Here is a 22877-nt window from a genome sequence, read left to right on the forward strand (position 1 = left end):
GGGAAAAAGACTAGGAAAGTTGGGAGAGATTTCGGAGCAGACGTCATCTTTATCCTGCGTTCCTTTCCAGCATGAAAAAGTCTTTACTGGATGATCTGTGAGTTCATTACAACAACCATACATCACAGATTTGTTTAGCCCAGCTGGAATATCAAATAGTCTGTCTTTAACTTTAACTTGCTGGGCAGTTAAAACTGAAGACCTTGGACCTGGCATCAGACTGTTTGAATCTGGCCGGCTCTCTGCCCAGATGTCTGACCTGGGGCTGGTCACTTTGCCTCCCAAAACCTTGGTTTCCTCATCTCATCTTTAAATCGGGCTAACAGTGGTATCTGCCTCATGGAATCTTGTGAGGATTACATTAAATGATCCTCACAGAATGTTTCACACCCTACCTAGCAGAGGGGCGAGTACTTCAAAAATAATAGCCCCTCCTATTTTTAGGATTGTGCCCAGGGCAACAATATTGCAGATAAAGACAGTAGCTATTTTCCTCTTGAATAGACCTGGAAAGAATTTGAATTCCCTTGGAATTCAGACCCATCCTTTGGACTCAGCAGTCTATTTTATTTTTTTATATAATTTTATTTTATTTATTTTTTCCCCCAAAGCCCCAGTAGATAGTTGTATGTCATAGCTGCACATCCTTCTAGTTGCTGTATGTGGGACGTGGCCTCAGCATGGCCAGAGAAGTGGTGCGTCGGTGCGCGCCCGGGATCCAAACCCGGGCCGCCAGTAGCGGAGCGCGTGCACTTAACCAATAAGCCACGGGGCTGGCCCTGACTCAGCAGTTTAGACTCCGTTGCCATAGTCTTGGCAGCTGTGAATGGCTAATGTGGAGGCATATCGTATTTTCAAAAGTTGCCTGGACTTGTCTGACAAGGAGATACTGTTTCTATAAAGTAGCTGTCTCCAATTTGTAAAATTCCATCTATGGATTTTTTTTCCTATTCTCCACTGTCTCTCCCTGCAGTTCCTAGGAAAAGGCACGCCTACTAGGTGGGAGGTCACTAAATCTTGGTAAGGGACATGTAACTCTTTTGGACTCAATCTGCAGCTTTTGTCCAGCTGAGTTCCTCTGATAAAACACATTGCAGGGAGAGTTATCTCAGGAATTCCCTAATCTCTAATCCTCTTGGTAAACAAGGCTTTGAATGAATTTATTACTCATCCCTCCAAAAATGATGTGTTGTAAGTGGCATGAGAATGTCATTTTACCTGGGGGATCTGTTTTACTTCCTCTAAAGGACTGACATTAACATCCCACTGCCTCCCCTCCCCCTCAAAAGAAATCCACTTTAAAACCTCCCACATGACAACGTTCCAACGTGAGAACTAGGTATATGCCACGCGCAGAAGTTGGGACCCCTGATCTCCATGGGCTCCATTTTCTCAGTCACTGTAGAGGAGAAGGGCTGGCTTACAACGCTCGCTCCACCATTCACAGTTGGATTGCTTTGGGTCAGTTACTTCTCTGAGTGTCAGTTCCATCTGTGAGATGAGCTGCCTTGCAGGACTTCATTCATTCAGCCATTCTGCAAATATTTGTTTTCCCAGAGACACGCAAGGTAGACAAGGTTTCTGTCCTGCAAAGCAGTCCAGCGTGGGCACCAGATGTGGACTACAGAGTCACAACCCAGCTCAGGTAGGCAGCTGCCATGCTGGTGGCGCAGGGCGGGGGAATTTCCGGGGAGTTCTGCGGATGACTGTACCTTCCTGCTGTTCTCCAGGTGCAATGCAGGAACACCCTTGGCTCTGGAATTGCTGGGTGATGATTCACTCTGGAGAACTTGGGGAAGTGGAGCACGTAGGGGACCAGGGACAACTGGACCTATCGCTGGTCTCTGAGATTGAGTGGCAGGTTCCTGGGAAGCCGACTCTGAGACTGAGATCTAGGTGTAGGACGTTTATTAGGGACGGCTCTTGGGATCAACACCAGGGAGGGTGGTTAGGGGAGGGAGGACGAAGTTGGACAGCTATGCAGCCTCAGCAAAAGCCTTAGCCCACTCCCTCAGGAAGCACTGAAGTTGAGGGCACCCAAAAAATTGTCCCCAGCCCCTGGACCTTTATGCCCCAACATGGACCAGTCACTGGAAGTGGCCTGCCCCCCAGAAAAGGCCATGACCTTGGGCCTGGGGTGGGAGGGAGAATGGGTGTCATGCATCTCTACTTGGAAGCCTTCTCTTATCTCTATACCCCTGCCTTTTCTCAGCCCTTCGAACCCCCAAAAGAGATGTAAGAGGAGGAACCCAGTCTAGCCAGGGAAGGTTTAGGAAGAAAGGAGGTATCAACTGAGGCATGAGGAATGAATGGAAATTAACTAGAGAGGGAGAAGAGAGAGCAGGAGGCAGTTTCCAGGCTGAAGGAAGGACATACACAAAGGCCCAGCCGCAAGATGGGGAGGGGAGAAGGGAAGGAAAGAGGGGAGAGTGCCTCTCATTTCACGATGACTAAAAATAGCTGAGGAGTGGTCAGTGGACTTGGGGTCCAGTCCTGAGTCTGCCATTTACTCAGAAGTTACTTACCTCCAAACGTCAGTTTCTTTGCAAAAGGGGAATGATAATACCTGCCTCCCACTTGTTTTGGGGAATGACAAGAATTCACACACACAATACGGGCTTCTTAAATGTTAGTGGCTGTGTTTATTATTACTGGCTATTGCTCAGAAAGTAATAATGGTTATCTGTTAATAACAGACCCTTGCCCAGAAAAATTATAGAACAAGAATTCAGGAGTTGGCAAACTTTTTCTTAAGGGCCCAGGTTAAATATTTTAAGCTTGTGGGCCGTGTGGTCTCTATTGCAACTACTTGGCCCTTGTGGCATGGAAGCAGCCACAGACCATGCATTCGACAATGGGCATGGCTGTGTTCTAATAAGACTTTATTTACAGAAACAGGCAGCGGTCCCATGTGCCAACCCCTGAAACTAGGTTATTGAAACATCAAACAAGCCTCTGTGGTTTGAGAAGGCAGTTCAGGTCCCTTCTGTATGTACCCTTTCTCCTCTCTTGGAATGCTCTCTGTACACACCAGTTACATATATCTCCACCAACTTACAATATTGCATACAATAGAACAAAAAGTGAGACGCGACAATAAAATTCCCATTTTGTCGGACCGTGAGCTCAAGAATTCACAGTCCGTGAACGGCCATTTATTCCACTTGAGATGATCAGTTGCAATGAGCCTGTGTTAAGAAGCTGAAACTCATAATTGCAGTAATGAGGAATCATGCAAAGACTCTGTATTTACTTAAAAACACCCCCCACCCCAACATGTTTGACATAGAGCTGACACACCATGAAAGTTCATTAGATAGACAGATAGATATAGATAGATAGAGGTAATTGTCCTAGCTTGGCTTAACCTAAAAAGCAGAATCTGAGACAAGGACTTATTTGCAAGTAGTTTATTTGGGAAGAATTCTGAGAACCTGGAGCAGGGGAGCTGTGTGAAATTGGAGAGGAGGTAAAACTAGTACAATGGTGAATTATTACCGCTCTCTGCAACTAGGGCTTAATCCCACTGGAGACCCTCTAAAGAACTATGTAGAATATGTCTCAGAAATGTCCACCTGAGACACGGATTATCCGCTGGCTCCCATTGGTTAAAGGAGGTGTTAATTCTCTCACATTTGAAGAATTGAGCATGTCAAGGTACTCAGCGCAGTCAAGAGGAAGTGCTATCAGGTGGCACCTGCACACAGCTGGTTGTGCACAGTAATGCATGCCCATAATTAAACATTTAAATCAAAATTAGTCTACGGATTAAAAAATAAGTCTGACCATTGACCCTGGGTCACCCAGGGCAATTTTCGTTTGGACTTTCTTGTACATCTTTTCAGAGGTATGTATAGGCAAACAAATACTGAGTATTTCGCCTTTCTTTAAACCATTGGTGACATACTACACTGTCTACCGGACCATGCTTTTAAAAATTTCAATCTATGCATTTTCATGATAATTACAAATGTGTATGTTTAAGACTCCCTCTTTTTTGGAATGACAGCATAATATTTCATTTATGGCTGTACCCTAATTTACTTAACCAGTATCCCTATTGATGATATTGGTATTTCTAGGAATTTTTTAATAGTCACGTTGATTGAGGTATACATGCAGTAAAATTCTCCCTTCTGAGTGTACAGCTGTATGGATTTTGGTAAATGTATACAATCGTGTAGTCACGACCTAGATGTAGAAGGGTGCCGTCACTCCAGAAATCTCCCGAAGCATCTTTATAGACAGTCCCCTCATGTACCCCCATCCCCTGGCAAGCGATCTGCTTTCTGTGCCTGTTCCAAATGTTTTTGGACATTTGTTTGCCTTTTCCAGAATGTCACATAAATGGGATCATATAGGATGTAGCCTTTTGAATCTTGTTTCTTTCACCAAGCACAATGCATTTGAGATTCATCCGTATTGTCACGTGTATCAGTGGTTGGTTCCTTTTTATTACTGCGTGACATCCCATGGTACGGATATACCACAGCTAGTTCACATCCATTCACCAGTTGGAAGGTATTGAGTCATTTTCAGTTGGGGCCATTATGACTAGATCTGCTATTATTGCATACTAGCTTTTGTGTGGATATAAGTTTTTATTTATCTTGGGTAACTGCCTAGGAGTGGGATTACTGGCTTGTATGGTAGGTGTATGCTTGATTTAATAAGCAGTTGCCAAACTGATTTCCAAAGTGACCATACCACCTTATTTTTCCACCAGCAATATATGCATACTCAGCATGCATTCTGCATTGTCATTGTCAGTTGTTTTTATTTCAGCCATTTTGATAGGTGCATATAGATTTTGTCTACTATGAACAGCGCTACAATGAATATTCTCATACACACATTCTTTGTGATTGTTGTTGTTAGTACCGTCGTGAATAGATTCTGACTCCTAGCGACACTGTGGACAGCAGAGTGGAACCCTGCCCAGTCTTTTTGTACCATCCTTTCATCTTCCGGTGCTATATCAGACATGCTGTTCATGGGGTTTTCAAGGCCAATTTTTTTGGAAGTGGGTGGCCAGGTTCTTCTTCCTAGTTTGTCTTAGTCTGGAGGAGTCCCCTGAAACCCGTCTACCATGGGTGACCCTGCTGGTATTTGAAATACTGGTGGCATAGCTTTCAGCATCCCAGCAACACGCAGTCGCCACAGTATGACTACCAGCAGATGAGTGATGTGGTTCCCTGACCTGGAAATGAACTTGGGCGAGGCAGTGAGAGCAGTGAATCTTAACCACTAGACCACCAGAGCTGGCTCCTTCGTAATGAGATGTGAGTGTATCTGTAAGATACAGTCTTCGAACTAGAATTGAAGGGCCAACGGGGGTGTGAAAGGCTGATTAGATATTGCCAAACAGCCTTCTGAGAAAGTGATGCCAATTTACCCGCCTACCAGCCTGTTGCCCCACATCCTCACCAATGCAGTGTATCATCCAATTGCTGTGTGAGTATCTACCTCACAGTGTGGTTGGTGAGGATTTAAAGTAGAACTTGCAGAGTGGCACCTTCTACTGAGAGTGGCAAAGGATGTTAGCTAAGGTATGGTTACCGCTACCATCAGCCACATTATCATCCGCCTCTCTCTCTGAGCTCCGCATCAGTATATTCGGGAGCACTTTTCTCTAAAGCGCTCAAAGGTTCTGCCTCTGGAATTTAGTTAATCTGTATAAGTCTCTTCAGATGCTGGCCAGGAATTCCAGCACTGCGGGTTTTACAGAATAGGAAAGGGTCACGGGATAGGACCTTCCTAAGGTTACAGAACAGATCTGTGTCACATAAGGTCAAAACTAATCTAGTTTGGAATGGGAATGGATTCCTCTAGATTAAAATGGCTCTCGAACTTTTTTTGACTCCTACCCACTTTAAGAAATACGCCAGGAAGCAGAATGCACATATATACCCAAAACAAATGTTTCAAAAAACAATACCTCTATGTTCCACTTCATTTAATTGAAAATATGTCCATTGGGATCCACTAATAAATAGATTTCAAAACCTACTATTGGGCTGAGACCAGCAGTTTAAAGGGCACTGTCGTAGGGTGTAGGTCAATATGTTGGCCTCCCTGCAATACAACTGGAATCATAGAACCTTACACTGTGTTTTGGGTACATTATCCCCATGTTCCTTATCCCCATGTTCCTTTTTCTTCGTTTCCTTGGGATGCTAGAGCTCATTTGCCCATCAGTCGTTCTCAGAAACAGCTCTTGGGCTCCTTGTGTGTACCACCCACGATTAAGTGCCAGTGGAAGAGAACAGGCTTTGAAGAGCAAAAGGCCTGGATTCAGATCTCCCCCGCACCATTTGCTGATCTTGGTTCAGTCTTCAGTCAGCAAAGACTCGGTTTCCTCATCGGTAAAATGGGAGTAATAATAGAGAAATCAATGAGCTAAAGAGTGTAAAGCATTTAGCACGGTGTCACGCTCATAGTAAATACTTAATACAGTGGTTCTCGCAGTGTGATTTCCAGATCAGCAGCATCAGCATCACCTGGGAACTTAGAAATCCCGATTCTCCAACCTCACTCCAGATTTACTGAATCACCAACTCCAGGGGTGGGGCCCAGCAATCCGTTTTAACAAGTCTTCTTGACAGGCTTAACACATGGTGACTATTAACAAAGAGTACTTGGGGCTGCAGAGATGAGCAGTGGGCAGATTATGAAAGGCTTAGTGGACTAGAGGTAAGCACTAAGGTGCCAGCAGCATCCACACGTTGGGGCTTGCACCTGCCTCTCTCCGGGCTCCTTCTCCCTCCTCCCTTAGCAGGGCCCGCCTAGAGCGCTCGCTGATTGGTGGGGCCTCTCTAGACAGGCACCTCCCACCCAACCGCGGAGAGCGTACACCGAGAGGGGCGGGACTGGGCGGGGCGAGAGCGGTGCGCCTATTGGCTACAGACCTCAGGTGGGGCGGAGCTGCGCGTGCGCAGAGCCGAGGCAGCCTCTTGGTGGCGGTTGAAAAATGGCGACTGTCACCGAGCTGAAGGCTGGTGAGTGCGAGCGGGGAGGCTGGCCGGCTGAAATGCGTGTGGCCTGCGGTCTGTGAAAAGCGTGGGACGTAGGAGGCCGTGCGGAACACCGGAGTCCGCCTTTCCGGGGTCGTTCGGCGTCAGGGCCTGCGGGCCGTCCGTCTGGGTCCGGAGAGGAGAGGAGAGGAAGTTGCACGGGGGCGGTTTCTGCACCGGCTTGGAGCTGGACGGGGGCCGCAGGGTCTGCGGGTACCTGAGGGCCTGCAGCCCTCCACCTGGGGGCTCTGGAGCGTTCCTCTGGATCCCGCCGCTGGGGGGCGAGGCTTTAGGGCTGATGACAGTACCCACAGCCATCACTGGTGTTGGGCACAATCCTAAGCGATGTGCTTGGTTCCTTACAACAGCCTGCGCGGTGGGTCCCGATTTTCCCTCGGGAAAAACTGGGAGGTCGAAAGTTGCCTGGCCATTCTCCTGTCTTTTTCGGGAAGGTTCCACAAGGGTGCAAGTCCTTAAGCCTATGACACGTGTGCACTGTTCGTTTTAACTCAGCTGTCCAGACAAGTGATAGGAATTACAGTGATTGAGCCTCATGTGTCAGGCGCTGCCCAGCCCCCGTGCAATCTGATTGATTCCATACAACAAATGTGCCCATTTCATAGATTAGGAAACTGAGGTGCTGAGAGGCGAACTAGCTCGCTCGAAGTAATTTAGCCAGAAAAAGGCAGAGTGAGAACCTAGGCAGGCTGTGCCAGAGCTCCAGTCTTCATCCCTGGGTGGGACTCCTGTCCGATGAATAAAACCGGTTCCCGTTTTCAGGGAACTTGGGGTGGAAATCAGTAATTCGTAGAGATTTGGCGGGGAGGGGTTGAATCTCCTTGAGAATATGATTCAGTGAGCATCCATATAAGTGTGTATTTGCAGCACTGGGCTGGTGACCAGTCACAGGAGAGGCATGCCTTCATCCACAAGAGCAGGCTTCAGTGAATGGCGAAGCCTCTCCCCAGGAAATGCCTATCACACGTAGCATTGCATGCAACTTCGGAGGATTTAAAGTCACTTTGGGATGTAAAGCAGGTTAAGAACCTCTTTCTGAAGAAGTTGTTGTGGTACCAGGTTTTAAGCATGCTAATAGAGGGAAGGACAAAATGATATGGAACCCCAAAAGAAGGCAGAATTCTCTGGGGATTAGGAGTATCCTACGCAGATGTAGGGAGCCCTCTGTGATTTCTCTGCATTTCCCAGTTCTGACTATGCTTTGTGTTCCAAGAGAAACCCGGTGTAAATGTTTGCCCATCAATTATCTTAAGTTTTATGGGCTTTTACCTTTTATAAGCACTTGTGCATTTTTCCACCTCGCTTGGTTCTGCCTCTGAGGGAAGGCACCTAAGGCCTGGGTTGGCGCTCTACCACTGAGATGGTGAGGAGATCCGCTAGGTTTCCTAACTCCGGCTCCTTTAATTCTCATTTCTCTGCTGAGTTTGAGGCTGTGCTGTGTGCAAATACAGAGTAATTGGGACAGGATCCTTGCCAGTGAAAAATATCTCTCCATCTAATTTCCAAAGATGGACTTAGAGAACAGGGGTTCAGTTATGATCCCAAGAATGTGATAAGGCTGTACCTTCCTTTTATGGGCCTGTTACAAAGTCGGATTGGGTGATAACTGTACTTACATACCTGCAGAAATTTTGAGGGAATGATTTAAAAATAAGGGGCAAGAAAGGTTCAAGTCTAGTGTAGACTGTATCTCTTTAATCATACGACCCAGGTTGTTTTTGTTGTTTGAAACTTTTATGCCTACATGGATAAAAGCTCCCTGGGCCCCCTTTATGAGTTTTCATTATTGTGGTGTACTTATTTGATGTCTTTGGCAGGGCACAGTACAGTATTAAACAATGTTTATTACATCACTAGCATACTGCACTGTATTATAATGTTCCTAGGTAGCCTTTATTGAGCTCTTACTATATTCTAGGCACTGTGGGTGAGATATGTTGATTCTCTGGAGTTGTTATTTAGCCACTAGGGACAATTTGAAAAAAGAAGGTTCCAGACCCCTGCGAGGGATGGTGCCAGTTCAGCCCTGTGTCCCTCAGTGACCATACTAGTATTTATAGCTGAATCTCATTATCACAATTCCTGATACTTGTAATAGTGCTCCTTGCTCATCAAGAAGAAGTTAGGTTACGTTCAGCATATATATTCCCGATTATTTAAGATGGCGATGATACACTCACGTATGAGATTTCTGACTAGGCTCAAAATTTCAAAATCCTGCTGTTTTAAGGAATTAACTCATAATTGTCTTTAAAAAACAAACAAAACCCAAAAAACAAAAACCCACCCTTTCGTTCAGAATGGGCCATTCCCCGAGGGTTCTGGATATCAAAGGTTTTTATACAAAAGACAACACATTCTTTCCTTTTATGGAGTGTACTTGTTATCTTTAATCATCATCTTTCTAGACCGGAGGTTTTTAGTGACACACACAACCTGTCTGCAGTAATAAACACTCTTGAAAATATGTGAGACACTGGGGGTTAAGTTCAGGTCCCAGGATGCTAGCTATAATTCTATCCCCTTTTTTTCCTCACTAAAGAATGTGTATCAGACTCTAGCCTCTGACGCTGACAATGTTGGGAGGATGAACTTGAATTTGCTTAAGTGTGTTAGCATAGTAAATCATTGCAACTTGGGAACTTAATTTTTTATTACAAACATGGTTTGTGGTAGCTAATGGGATAACTGTTCAGTTCGTCACAATGTTTAGATTGAAAGCTGCTGTTGTGCCCTTTACCTTTTAAACATTTTTCTTCAAAGTATGGCTAAGAATGACAAAATTTTTTCTATAATTGAAGCAGTAATGTTTTATATTTAACAGTCTTAAAGGACACCTTGGAAAAAAGAGGAGTATTAGGGCAGGTAAGAGCAAGGATTCGAGCTGAAGTTTTCAACGCCCTAGATGATGAAAGTGAACCTCCGCCGCCATTGTCGCACGAAAACCTCCTAATTAATGAATTAATTCGGGAGTATTTGGAATTCAACAAATATAAGTATACAGCATCTGTCCTCATAGCGGGTAAGACATTATTGTTAATTGCCTGAGACAAAATCTGCTTCTCCTCCTCCCCCAATTCTCAGGAAGTGTTTAGCCTGGAAATGTAATTCCATTAGCGAACAGTGTCATCTGAGTGACTGGGACATAAAAATCACATGGGCTCTTTCCATAGCTTGAACAAGTTCTCAGGATGCTTACTGTATTATTTTTTAATTTTTATTTATTTATTTGTTTTTCCCCCAAAGCCCCAGTAGATAGTTGTATGTCATAGCTGCACATCCTTCTAGTTGCTGTATGTGGGACGAGGCCTCAGCATGGCTGGACAAGCGGTGTGTTGGTGTGCGCCCGGGATCCGAACCCGGGCCGCCAGTAGCAGAGCGTGCACACTTAACCACTAAGCCACAGGGCCGGCCCCACACACATTCAGATTTAATGTGTATATTCTTTATTAAGAAATATAAAACGTTGGAGATAAAGCCTCAGAATATTGCTACTATGTGTTGGTTAGGGACATATACAAAGGTATGTAAAAGCATGGTATTTAAAGGATTAAGAAGGTAAACTCCAAACTTACTCTAGGGATGGGAGGGAGAGAAATGGTATTGAGGGGGAGAGGGGGTGCAGTTAAAGAGAAATGTACTTTATCTGTTACATTTTGCTTCTTATGAAGAAAGTAGAGCCAGCCCCCGTGGCCTAGAAATGTACTTTATCTGTTACATTTTACTTCTTATGAAGAAAGTAGAGCCAGCCCCCGTGGCCTAGTGGTTAAAGTTCCGGTTCAAGTTCCGCACGCTCTGCTTGGGCGGCCCAAGTTCAGTTTTGAGGCATGGAACCACACCGCCTGTCTGTCAGTGGCCTTGCTGTGGTGGCGGCTCACACAGAAGAACTAGAAGGACCTACAGCTAGAATATACAACTATGTACTGAGGCTTTGGGGTGGGGGAAAAAAAAGAGAGGAAGATTGGCAACAGATGTTAGCTCACGGTGACTCTTTCCCAGGGGAAAAAAAAAAAACTGGAAGGATATGCATAATAGTCAAGATAGGCGTTACCTCTGGGCTGGGGGAGAAATGAGCTTGGAAGGACGATCAAAAGCACTTCACATGTATGTCATTCAGTTCCCTTGTCTAAGGTTTAATCTGTGCTTTCAGACTATCTCATGCCTCGGAGATGTGCCTCATCAAAGAAAAGAGATCATAGAGTAGATTTTGGAAGAGAGAATGAATTTTTTGTGATGCTGGAACTTTCTAATTGATAGATCTTCTATTAATATTCTAGACCTTTTATTTAATATTAAGCATATATCTTAACTGAATAAAGTGATGATTTTTATTAGTTTAAGGATCTTCAATATCAGTATTTCCACTTTCCTCAGTTTGTTATAGATGGCTATATAATACCATTGTTGTTAGTGCCATCAAGTCGATTCAGACTCCTAGCGACCTCGTGTACAGCAGGGAGGAACCCTGCCCCAACTTTTTGTGCCATCCTCTCATCTTCCAGCGCTATATCAGACAATGCTCTCCTCCTGTTCTTAGGGTTTTCATAACCAGTTTTTCCAGAAGTGGGTGGCCAGGTCCTTCTTCCTAGTCTGTCTTAGTCTGGAAGCTCCGCTGAAACATGTCTCCCATTGGTGACCCTGCTGGTATTTGAAGTACTGGTGGCATAGCTTTCTGCATCACAGCAACACACAGCTGCCATAGTATGACAACTGATAGATAGGTGGTGTGGTTCCCTGACTGGGAAACAAACCCAGGCCATGGTGGTGAGAGCGCCAAATCTTAGCCACTAGACCACCAAGGCTGGCTATATACTACCATTAATACTCAGAAAAGAAGAATATTATGAAAATATCACCAATTAAACGTCTTGACTTGGGCTTCCCTAGAATGAAATATAGTGACAGTAGTCAAGTTTCATATTAAGTATCTTGGCTTTTTTAAAAAACCGAGGTATAATTAACATACAATATAGTTTACCTTTTTTAGTGTGTAGTTCTATGGATTTTGCCAAATGCATACAGTAGTGTTAACTACTACCACAATCACAATCACGATATAGAACATTTTCATCACATCAAAAAATTCTCTGTGTCCCTTTGTAGTTAATTTCTTTGCCTGTCCCCAGCCCCTAGCAACCAGTGATCTGTCGTTTTTCTGTACCTATCATTTGCCTTTTCCAGAATGCCATATAAATGAAACCATACAGGGTGTAGCCTTTTGAGTCTGCTTTCTTTCACTTAGCATAATGCATTTGAGATTCAAGCGTGCTTGCTTTCTGCCCCTGCATAGCATTCTGCTGTATGGCTGTGCCGCTTTATCTATTACCAGTTGATGGACATTTGGATTGCTTCTAGTTTTTGGCCATTATGAATCAAACTGCCCTAAACATTCACATACACGTTTTTGTGTGACCATGTTTTCATTTCTCTTGGCTAAAGAGCTAAGCGTAGGATTGCTGGGTGCTGTGTGGTAAGTGTATGCTTGCCTTTATAAGAAGCAGCTCAGCTCTTTCCAGAGGGGCTGTTCCCTTCTGCTCTCCCAGCAAAGTCTGCGAGTTCCGGTTGCCCTGTATCCTCACCAGCACTTCATATTAGGGTTAGTTTTGCTTTTAGAATTATTGCCACCAAAGGGATATCACTACTGTCATGTGTTTAATTTATAAGCTTCTTAGAAAACAGACTTCTGAGGTCTAGTGTGCAGAAACAATATCTTCCCAACCAAAAATTGGGAGATTTAAGAAATGAATTTGTGTTGAGCTGTATTAAGGTACACATTTAACAAAATAGATATTTTGAAAGTCATAAAATCACGTATAGTTGGATCTGTTTTAGTATGGGCCATCATCATTCTTCTAAAGTCTGACAAATGTGTTTACCTGGGAAGTGTGGTTCTTATCAAAATCATATTTGCTTTTTAGATTAATAAAGACTCAGTGTTGTCATGATTTTTCCTCCAGAATCTGGTCAACCTGTAGTTCCTTTGGACAGACAGTTTCTTATCCGTGAACTGAATGCATTTGAAGAATCAAAGGATAATACAATGTAAGAAGTTTTTGTCTTAAAATAAGTTTTCAGCTATTGTTGTATTGGAGTCATAATCACATGGGGTGGTTTTATTTCATTTTAATTCAGCAAGTATTTATGTGAGTCTAGTGTGTGTCTACCACAGCACCAAATCCAAGGTGTACAGCAGTGAACAAGTCAGATGAGGCCCCTACTCTCTGGGGTGAAAATTCCCGTGGTTTCAGAGGACTGCGCATCCCTGCTTCTTCCTAAGGGCCCCTCCTCTGGGCTTCTTGATGCATCCCTTTTTTCTTCTGAGGCTCTGCTCTGTCCGTTGTTTTCTTTCTCACGTTTAACTCTGCCTCCCCACTGCTTCCTTCCCTTCAACTTAGGAATGTCCTCAGATATCCCCTCTCCAAAAACCTGTCAACTCCCACCCCTGAGCTACTCTCCGTCTCCTTTTTACACTGAACGTAGTGAAAAGCAGCCCTCTACTTTCATTTTGTTACTACCCCCTCTCGCTCTCTTTGCTTCTTAAATTCTCCCCTCACCATTTATGCCAAAACTGTGATCTTGAAAAGAAGAGTGACCATGTTTAGTAGTTTCTTAGTTCTTTTCCTACTTAGTGTTTCTTTAACTTTTTCCAGAGGATCCCTGAATGGCAAAAAAAAGAAAATTGTACCCAGGAGCCTGGGAACATAACTCAAAGCAGCCTTCCTCTAGCAAGAAATTTCTTTGAAATCTTACATTTTCTCTTTCTAAAAATTCATAGAATTTTTTCATTCTACTTCATGGTATAATTGTTTTACCATAAACGTGTTTTAAATGACATACAAATTAGATTTAGCTCTCCCACAAATCTCTGTATAAAGGTGTTCCGGGTCGTATGCCACTTTGGTCCTGAACTGTGTCCCACGCCCCTCGCCCCAGGAGTGGCTGTATGTGTGTGTTTCCAATTTGAGAAGCTCGGTTTTACTTGAGTTTCTGCAGCCTTTTGTAATACTGACTACGCTTCCTTAAAACGCTTTTTGTCATTTGTCTTCTGTGACCCTTTCCTGTCTTGGTTCTCCAGTCTCCCCAGTGGTGTTCTCAGCTTCTTCACTGGCTCCTTTAGGGTTCCTTTAAATTGTGGGCATTCCCTAAGTTTTGTCCTTACCTTTCTTTACTTCGTGTCCCCCCGCCCACTTTTCTAAGTATTCTGGAGTCATTAATGATGCCTCCATGCTGATGACTCTGCTTTAAATCTGACAGATCTCCTGAATTGTAGGCCCACCTTTCTGCTGGCATCTCAAACTCAGTGTGTCCAAAAATCGAATCTGTTATTTTTGTCTCCTTAACCCCACCCTGTAGGTTCCTCATACAGCTATTCAGGTCTTAAACTCCGAGTCCGCTGACATCTTTGGCTTGTTCTCATTTCTCCACCCGTCACTCTGCAATTCCTGTTAGTTCTGCCTCTGCAGTATGGCCTGTCAGTTCTCCCTGCCCTGCGCTGTGCTGTTCAGGAGCCGTCTGTCTAGTTCTCTCTAGTCACTTTCTTTTCCAACCTATGCTTCACACTGCCAACAGTTTGCTTTCTAAAAGACAGTGATTGCTTTGTTTTAAAATGTTTCCATTGAAAAGTTTTCAGATTCTAAAGAGTAATACGGTACATATACCAAACACTAGTGTATGGGCCAATGGAGTCTTAGGTAGCACGCCACGATCACATTGTATTTTCCAGTGAAACTTAAGAATTTTCACACAGAGCAGGATAAAGTCTGTAATAGCCTTATGTTAGGTCAAGCTATGCCACCGAATGAGTTTGTGCCAAATTTATGAACAAGATTAGTTTTCAGAGTTTTTGTGTTTCACATTGCAAATAAGGTATTGTGAGGCTGTACTCAAAAAAAATTATCTTTTTTTAACTTTTGGTTTTTTAAAAAAGAAACTTTAATATCCATGAAGTTGCAGATTAAATGTGCTAGTTATATACTTCCTAATAACATTTTAAAATATCTAAATCTTAAGTAAATTTTATTGTATGATAATTTTAAAAATAAAATTTTTTAAATTTGAAAATCTTGAACCAGTTAACACTTTGGGAAACATTGGTTTAAAGTAAACAAAGAGACCTATTTTATATTGCTGGATGATGCTTTCATAAGAATTGAGGTATCTTATTTTTTTAAATAGAGAAACTTACTTTCCTGGTGGTATGGAAAAATTGCTTTGGTATGCAATTAGTTAGTTACTGCTGCATAACCGATTACCCCAGAATTTGGTGGCTTAAAACAGCACACATTTATTATCTATGGTCAGGGATCTGGGAGTAGCTTCTCTGGGTGGTTCTGGCTCAGTGTCTCCCGTGAGACTGTAGTTGAGATGTCGGCTGGGGATGTAGTCATCTGATGGCTTTGCTGGGGCTGGAGGAGCCGCTTCCATGTGGCTCACGCACATGGCTGCTTCCAGGAGGTCTCACCTCTGCCACATGTACCTTTCCATAGGACAGCTTGAGTGTCCTCATGACATGGCAGCTGACTTCCCCCAGAGAGAGTGACCAAGAGAGAAGGCAAGGAGGAAGACACAACGCCGTTTATGACCTAGTCTCTGCAGCTGCACAGTGCTGTCACCTAACGTCTTACTCAGTTCATTAGAAGTGGGTCCAGCCCACACTCAGGGGAGGGCAGTTAGGCTCCACCTTATGAAGGCAAAGGAATCTCATACTTTAACCATCACACCTGCTAATAAGTAGGTATCTCAGAAAAAAATCCATGAAATCGTATTTTCAATTATGAGATTGGAAACAAAGGAAAACATTTCTGTTGTTCCTCTCTTTATTGTCAGCAGAACAGCTTCCATTTGTGTATGGGTACTAATACAAAACTCCAGACAGCATGTTGTAAGGGAAAGAATATGGGGTTCAAGTATAAAGTTTGTTTACTGTCTAAGGGATCTCTAGCAAATGCTCTCTGAGCGTGGTTTTCTCATTTGTAAATTGGGGTGATGATTATGACATCACAAGGTGAGGATAAATTGAAGAGAGGTTAGAGTGTTTTGTAAACTGTAAAGTAGCTTTTTAAATATTAATTGTTACTCAACTCCTGTACAGCTAACATTTCTATACCATTTAATATATACCAGGCACAGTTCTAAACACTTGACATTTATTAACTCATTTAGTCCATAACAACCCTATGAGGTAAGGACTACACTTACCCTCATTTATAGAGGAAAGAAACATTTATGAGGCTGGGGATGTTAAGAATCTTGCCAAGGTTGAGCAGTAAAGCCAGGATTTGAACCCAGGCAGCCTCGCTCTTGAGACATAAGACCTTTTCTAGACGAGGATTTATTAATCCAGTGAGTGTTTATTGAGTACCTGTTGTGTATCAGACATGCTGGGTACTGGGAAATCTTATACTGAACTTGAGAGTTTAAAAGCTGAATTTCTGGGCCGGCCCCGTGGCTTAGCGGTTAAGTGCGCGTGTTCTGCTGCTGGCGGCCCGGGTTCGGATCCTGGGCGCGCACCGACGCACCGCTTCTCCGGCCATGCTGAGGCCGCGTCCCACATACAGCAACTAGGAGGATGTGCAGCTATGACATACAACAATCTACTGGGGCTTTGGGGGGAAAATAAATAAATAAAATCTTTAATAAAGATAATTTAAAAAAAAATAAAAAAATAAAAGCTGAATTTCTGTGCATTCAATGAAATTGTATTTCAGTTTAAATGAGGTTTAAGTTGTTAGCGTTTTCTCTGAGTTTTAAAATTGTCTTTAGAGTTAAATGGTGCTCCTAAATTTAAAAAAGCATGAAGAGTTTGCAATTTGGATAATAACCATGCAACGTTTTTCTTTCAAGTCTAGTGAATTACTTGGTCATTTTGGTGTTGGAGGCTACCTTTTAAACAACAGAAGTTTTAAGCTTTTCCTATTTATGCAAATTTAATTGATTTTGGTTTTCTTCCTGCTCTAGACCTCTTTTATATGGGATTTTAGCTCATTTCTTGCATGGAACTAAGGATGACATCCAAAATACATTTCTGAAACGGTCTTCACTTCAGCCTCCAAACCCAAATCTTGGCAGACAACCTAGTGGAAGAAAGCAAATGGGTATGAGTTTTCTGAGATTTATCATTTAGCTGTCAGCAAGTATACTTTCTTTCTATATATTTTTATCTTTGGAGTAGTTTTTCCTGCGCTTTTGAGACATAGTTTAATTTTACTTATATCTAATATAGTTAGCCTGTGTACCTTATCCTCCAAAAAACAAAATGCTTTTTGGAAAGAGAATCTTGGGGGGGAGTCGGGGGGATGACAACAAAATTCTTAAATATAATTTCTATACAGAATTATTGAAAAACCTGATTTTCACATAAATTTGTACTCTTTGGAGCAGCTTAGATCCTTAGCATACTGAATAAATAGCTTTTTATCAGGTCATAATTTTTTTTCTCTCAAAGCCTGAAAAAAGACAAGATTACTGAATACAGATTGGGAAGTCACAGGTTTGTGTGCATGGCATTTTCAGGATAGTTTTTGTGGTGGTATGGTAGTTATCTACAAGTAACAGATTCTTAGGAGAAGAGCCCATATTTCTATCAGAATGCTCACTGTTTATTTTTTTTATTTTTTATTTATTTTTTTTTTGTGAGGAGATCAGCCCTGTGCTAACATCTGCCAATCCTCCTCTTTTTGTTGGCTGAGGAAGACGACCCTGGGCTAACATCCGTGCCCATCTTCCTCCACTTTATATGGGACGCCGCCACAGCATGGCTTGCCAAGCAGTGCGTCGGTGCACGCCCGGGATCCGAACCGGGGAACCCTGGGCCGCCGCAGCGGAGCGTGCGCACTTAACCGCTTGCGCCACTGGGCTGGCCCCAGAATGCTCACTGTTTAAATGTGCTTTCAATAGTTTTGATTCTATCAGCAATAGGATCTGAGTTTGATAATCCGAATTGAATGGTTTGCAGCTCAGTGTTCAACTATGGTAGAGAGGTGATCTCTCTTTTTAAGAAGGACAGTCATAGGTGGGGCTCAGGCAGCTGATGATCAGGACAAATGTCCATCTTGAATGTTGAAATAAACTTTTAGGAAACATCTAAAATGCGAATTGCCTTTTGTAGTTTTCCTAAACTTCTGTGAGCAATATTGATCATGTTAAATGTTTGCTGTGTCTCTTACAATCTGAAGGTAAAATATTTGTGAATCAGGGTGACTGCTTTTGGAGGTTAATTCTGACTTCACTAGGGTTTATTCTTTTAAATATTTTAGAATTCTGAGCTGATGGAACACTGGAAAAGAAATCATTCCTACCTACTTATTGTACAGTTGAGAAAACCAAGACTAAGAGGTTCAGGACTCATCTAAAGCCTGTAGCTGATCATTTTTAGTAGAATCAGCACCTTTGATTGCCATTCCTCTACACTTTTCCATTTAAAAACTATTGAGAAGTTTTCCTAGTTCCCTTTCCAGGGATTAGTAAGGAACTGTCATTAGTGTCTACTGTTTGGCAAGTACTTAAAAAGCAAAACAAAACATGTAAGAATTGAGTAAATCTCTAAACATTCCAATAATATAATGTGGAATTGCCTTTAACCTTTTCACTCTTGTCTCTCCCTAACTCGCCAGTTTCTCTCCCTTCCGTAGAAGGTAGCACTGGTAGCAGCTGGGTGGGCATCCTTCAGGACTCATTTCTGTGTATTAAATGTGTGTGCACTGTTGCTGTACACAGGATCCTACTGTTTGCTTTGTTCACTTGTCACTATATGCATATCTGCTGCTGCTCATTCTTAACTTTGTGTAGTATTCCACAGTATTGCTAGTCACTCCTTACTCATGTACTTCTGTATGTTTTTAATTTTTTGCTTTTACAGTATTGCAGAGTAGCATTAATTCTTTGTCCTCACAAGTATTTCTCTTGTGTGGATGCCCAGAAGTAGAATTACTGATTCGAAGCATATGCATATTAAAAAATATAGTAGATATCGTCTAATTCCTCTCCAAAAAGGCTTTACCAGTTTACATTCTTACAAAGAATATATGACAGTACCAGTTTCTCTATTTCATTGTCACCAGTGGATATGGTACATGTTAACACTTGTTAACACAGCAAATCCATGACATTTGGTATTTTCAGTCCCATCAGGAAAAATAACCTCTTGAGAAATAACTTCTGGTTTGTAAACTTTTTATAATCAGTCTCCTTAATGTTCATGGCTAATGACTAGTAAGAAAATTAGAAGTAACAGAGTATTCCTTAACCGAATTCTGTTCTTCTGAGATGAAAGTCACAGGTTAGCTACTGGGTAGCCTTTCACAGCCTTACTGTGGGTCTTTTGTGTATAAAGGGCCAGAGACGTCAGAGATCTGAGTTCAGGTCAGTGAAGCTCTGGGTGCCTGTTCTGTGGAAGGCTTGGATGAGCATGGCTGCTGAACTAACAGGAGAAGGACAGTGATTTCGCACATTAGTTTTCATGGCCATCGAAAATGTTCTTGGCACAACAGTGACCTCTGTGCAATGACTTGTGAAGAATTGTCAGCCAAAAATTGCATTATGTTCCAGTAACACATTTAAGCATTTCCTTTACTTTCTCAACTCTAGCTTACTGTCTGAAGGATACATAAGTTTTGACAACCTTGAAAAGGTTATGAAGATATTAGAACAATTATTCTTCAGATTACAATATCTTATCTCTACCCAAGCTCATCCAGCTGAAATATAAAACACTAAAATCAAGTTCTCTTTTGTTTGAAAATAAGTCCAAAGCATGGCAACATGAAAGCATTTCTTGATGGAAGCTTGCAAGGTGCTGAAAGAAATGCAGAGGATTTACACAGGCACACTCGCCGTTGAGATGGGAGCCACCCACGTGTGCTGTTGATACCAGTGCTTGTGATATTGGAGGCAAAGTAGTTATTGCTGTAAATAAAAGACCAGATGTTTTGTAACAGGGAAAATCATTATCAGCTCAGCTTTCTGCACATCTGTGAAGAAGTACATGAATAACATACTTCACTTTTTTAAAACGCTCTTCTAGAAAACCTCAAATGGTTGTGTCCTAAGGATATTGTCAGTTTTCTTCTGTCCAGCAAAGTTCCCTAAAATTGAGGGAGATAGATTGTCATCTGTGATGCAGGCCTGTAGTACTATTAGCACTTTACGTTATTTATGAGGATGATAGCTACTATGGACCAATAAGACTGTGTGTACAATCAAATTGTCTTTAGAATTAGAAAATCCAGTGTGCATTTTTGGTGTGAAAATGGCATATTTCTAACAATTTGTCTAAATTTGTATTCTTTTTCTCCTGTTATCAAAATAGTCATTAAAAAGGTTGTTTTTTCTGTTGTAAAAAGTGTCTGAGGAGTTGGGGTGTTTATATTTTCTCAGGAATTAATTTGTGCATTGCGTTTTGTCACATTGGATATTACGTCTCTTTCGGTTCTTTTAATCTAGACCACTTCTGTGCTCTGCCCTTTTCCCCCTTGACAACAGAAATGGAGCACAAGTGACCAGGACCCCTTCTTTACTGTTGCCCAGCGCCCACAGGGCCCTGGGCTCCTCTGATCTCTCGGGAACTTTATTGTTTTGTTTTTGGCTGAAGAACGTGTTCTGCGATTTCTTAGACAGTTGTCTGATTTTGGTAGGAAGATGTAAACCGTGCTGGTTTTCTCTCTGCCACAAGAGGGTGCTGCTGGGAGGCATGTCTATTGGAAGAGGTTTTCTTTTTGTCCCTTTAATTGAAGAGTTTGGTATCCCTCAAAATGCTAACTGAACACGCTGTCCTTTCTTGCGATTCCCATTCCTTACATATAACGAAGAGAAGTTTGTAAGGACTTACACATGGGTTTACTGCAGGATGGACTCTAGTCACTTAAAAAAAGTCAAGAGACGCTTGAATAGTTAGAGTGAGTCCCTCCTACTAAAGATGTCTGATTTCTTCAATAGTATTTAAAAAATAGTGAGTTTTTTCATTGTCCTAAGCCATCTAAAGAACTCATACAATATTAAATATATAACATCCTAAAATATATGTAGGTATGTCTGCCTTTTGCCTATTTGGACTTGGGATAAGTGTTAACATTTATTTCTTTTAATTTCAGATGACCACCTGAGAAAGGAGAAGGGGAAAAGCACTAATATTGAAAATCCTCATGTTTCTCCAGCAGTGAAGAGATGACATTTCCATTTAGGGCATCTTTTATCTTAAAATTGTATGTATTTAATAACTTATTTATTTTCCCAACATTACCAAAAGGTATCACTAATATTTGTACTTTGTAGAAAATTTGAGTTTCTGCAAAACATTTAGCCTCTCATGTTTTATTGCATTTGTGAATAAAAGCTAACTCTGTCATCAGCTTATTGGATTTGACTTGAAAGAAAATATGTTGTTTTTAGGAAGTATTTTAAAGGTCGTCACATTTGTGAGAAATGAAAGGGTTTTTTAGTACCCTGTACATTCTTCAAAAAAAATCCAGGTCTTTATAGCCATATGCTCTGCTCTTTAACATGACACATTAGTTAAATTTCCTTCAGGCTGGAATTTTGTAGATTAGTAGGAAAATTTATTCATGTTTTAAAAAAACATTTAAAAGAACATTAAAGCCAGAAAAAATTTAAAGTTTGCTTTTTTTTCTGATGAGCTATTTTTCAGATAACCATTTATAATTAGGTTTAAATATCTGAAATACAGTCTAAAGTTGAACTTAACTGTACTTTTTCTTTCTGTAGACCATTTTGGCTCTTCTACTGGAAGATTTAATTAAAACCTAGAGAGGGAAATAATTCTTTTAATTTTGCTGTAAGTAAAACAAAGAGTTTATTTTATTACATGAAGAATGTGGAATAAACATGAAGAGACAGGCTTTAGGAGAAATACCAGAAAGTACCTTTTAAAAGATGGCATTGTTTAACCTACCCATGGCATTTGGTTGTGCAGTTACCAAATGAGCTATGAAAGGGCCGACCCCTGCTTATGTGGGCTCTGAAAGTCTTACTAAACACCAATTTTTATTCTTGGGATAGAAAAATAAGAAGAGCTCTTATAGTGCAGTCTTTAGAATGCTACGTGGATATTTCCTAAGGCATCTTTATAATGTGGAGTCTACAGACTGATTTCACTGAAAACAACTGTTAGACTAGACAGCGCCTGATGGGCAGAAGTCATAAGGTATGTTCAGAACAAAAGTCCATGGCCGCCTGTACACTGACAACATGTAGCTGAAACATTTTCCACGGGGAAGGTGATAAGGGCCATAGTTGGTAAAATTGGCATTCTCTTCAGTGTATTGATTCTGTGCAGCCTTTGGAAATTATTGAAACTTTTGATTTTATATTTGGTGCTAGTCAGTGTTCAGTCTACAGATTAACCAAGGATTTTTATCTGAATGCAGAAAATTATTAAATAAGTCCCCTTAAACCATACTTTACAAGTAAAGGATTTTGAGAGGCCCTGTTGGGGGGCTAAAATTACATAGATAGATGTAGAAGTATTCTAAGGGCTCATTTCCATTTTTCTAATGAAGTCTATAGTGTCTGATTACAATTATGAATTTCTTTGTATTATATGTGGGAATATAAATATCAATTCTTCTCAGAGGTCTCGGTTTACATCCAAGGACGTTGGTAGTGGACGCTAAGTTTACTTCAGGAGTTGCAATTATGCAGGACTAGATTAAGAAAAAATGCTGGAGTTTATCATTTTGGATACTGATATAAAATCATCAAAATAGAAGCTAGACAGAATTGTCACATGCAGTCCATAGTGCTTTTGTATGCATTATTCTGTGACTTGTTTGTACCTGGGCAACTTTTATACTTTCAATGTATCATTTAATAAAAAAAAAATTAGGCAACTCA

The 22877-nt window shown here is 41.7% G+C and overlaps 1 protein-coding gene across 4 annotated transcripts; it reads left to right on the plus strand.

Annotated features, from left to right (window-relative positions):
* The first annotated feature begins 1566 nt into the window (after positions 1-1566).
* On the plus strand, positions 1567-22877 carry CEP20 (centrosomal protein 20). Of its 4 annotated transcripts, XM_058569986.1 has the most exons (6): positions 7022-7389; positions 9856-10053; positions 12989-13073; positions 16989-17125; positions 21119-21229; positions 21750-22877. In XM_058569986.1, exons 1-5 carry the CDS (start codon positions 7359-7361, stop codon positions 21193-21195), a joined length of 528 nt encoding a protein of 175 aa, XP_058425969.1. In that variant the 5' UTR covers positions 7022-7358; the 3' UTR covers positions 21196-21229; positions 21750-22877. The 4 variants fall into 4 exon arrangements, with proteins under 4 accessions (XP_058425968.1, XP_058425970.1, XP_058425969.1 ...); XM_058569985.1 differs by lacking the exon at positions 7022-7389 and adding an exon at positions 1567-1645 and having other exon boundaries at positions 21119-22877; XM_058569987.1 differs by lacking the exon at positions 7022-7389 and adding an exon at positions 6942-6998 and having other exon boundaries at positions 21119-22877.

This window comes from Diceros bicornis, chromosome 26 (genome assembly GCF_020826845.1).
Source record: "Diceros bicornis minor isolate mBicDic1 chromosome 26, mDicBic1.mat.cur, whole genome shotgun sequence".
Lineage (NCBI taxonomy): Eukaryota > Metazoa > Chordata > Mammalia > Perissodactyla > Rhinocerotidae > Diceros > Diceros bicornis.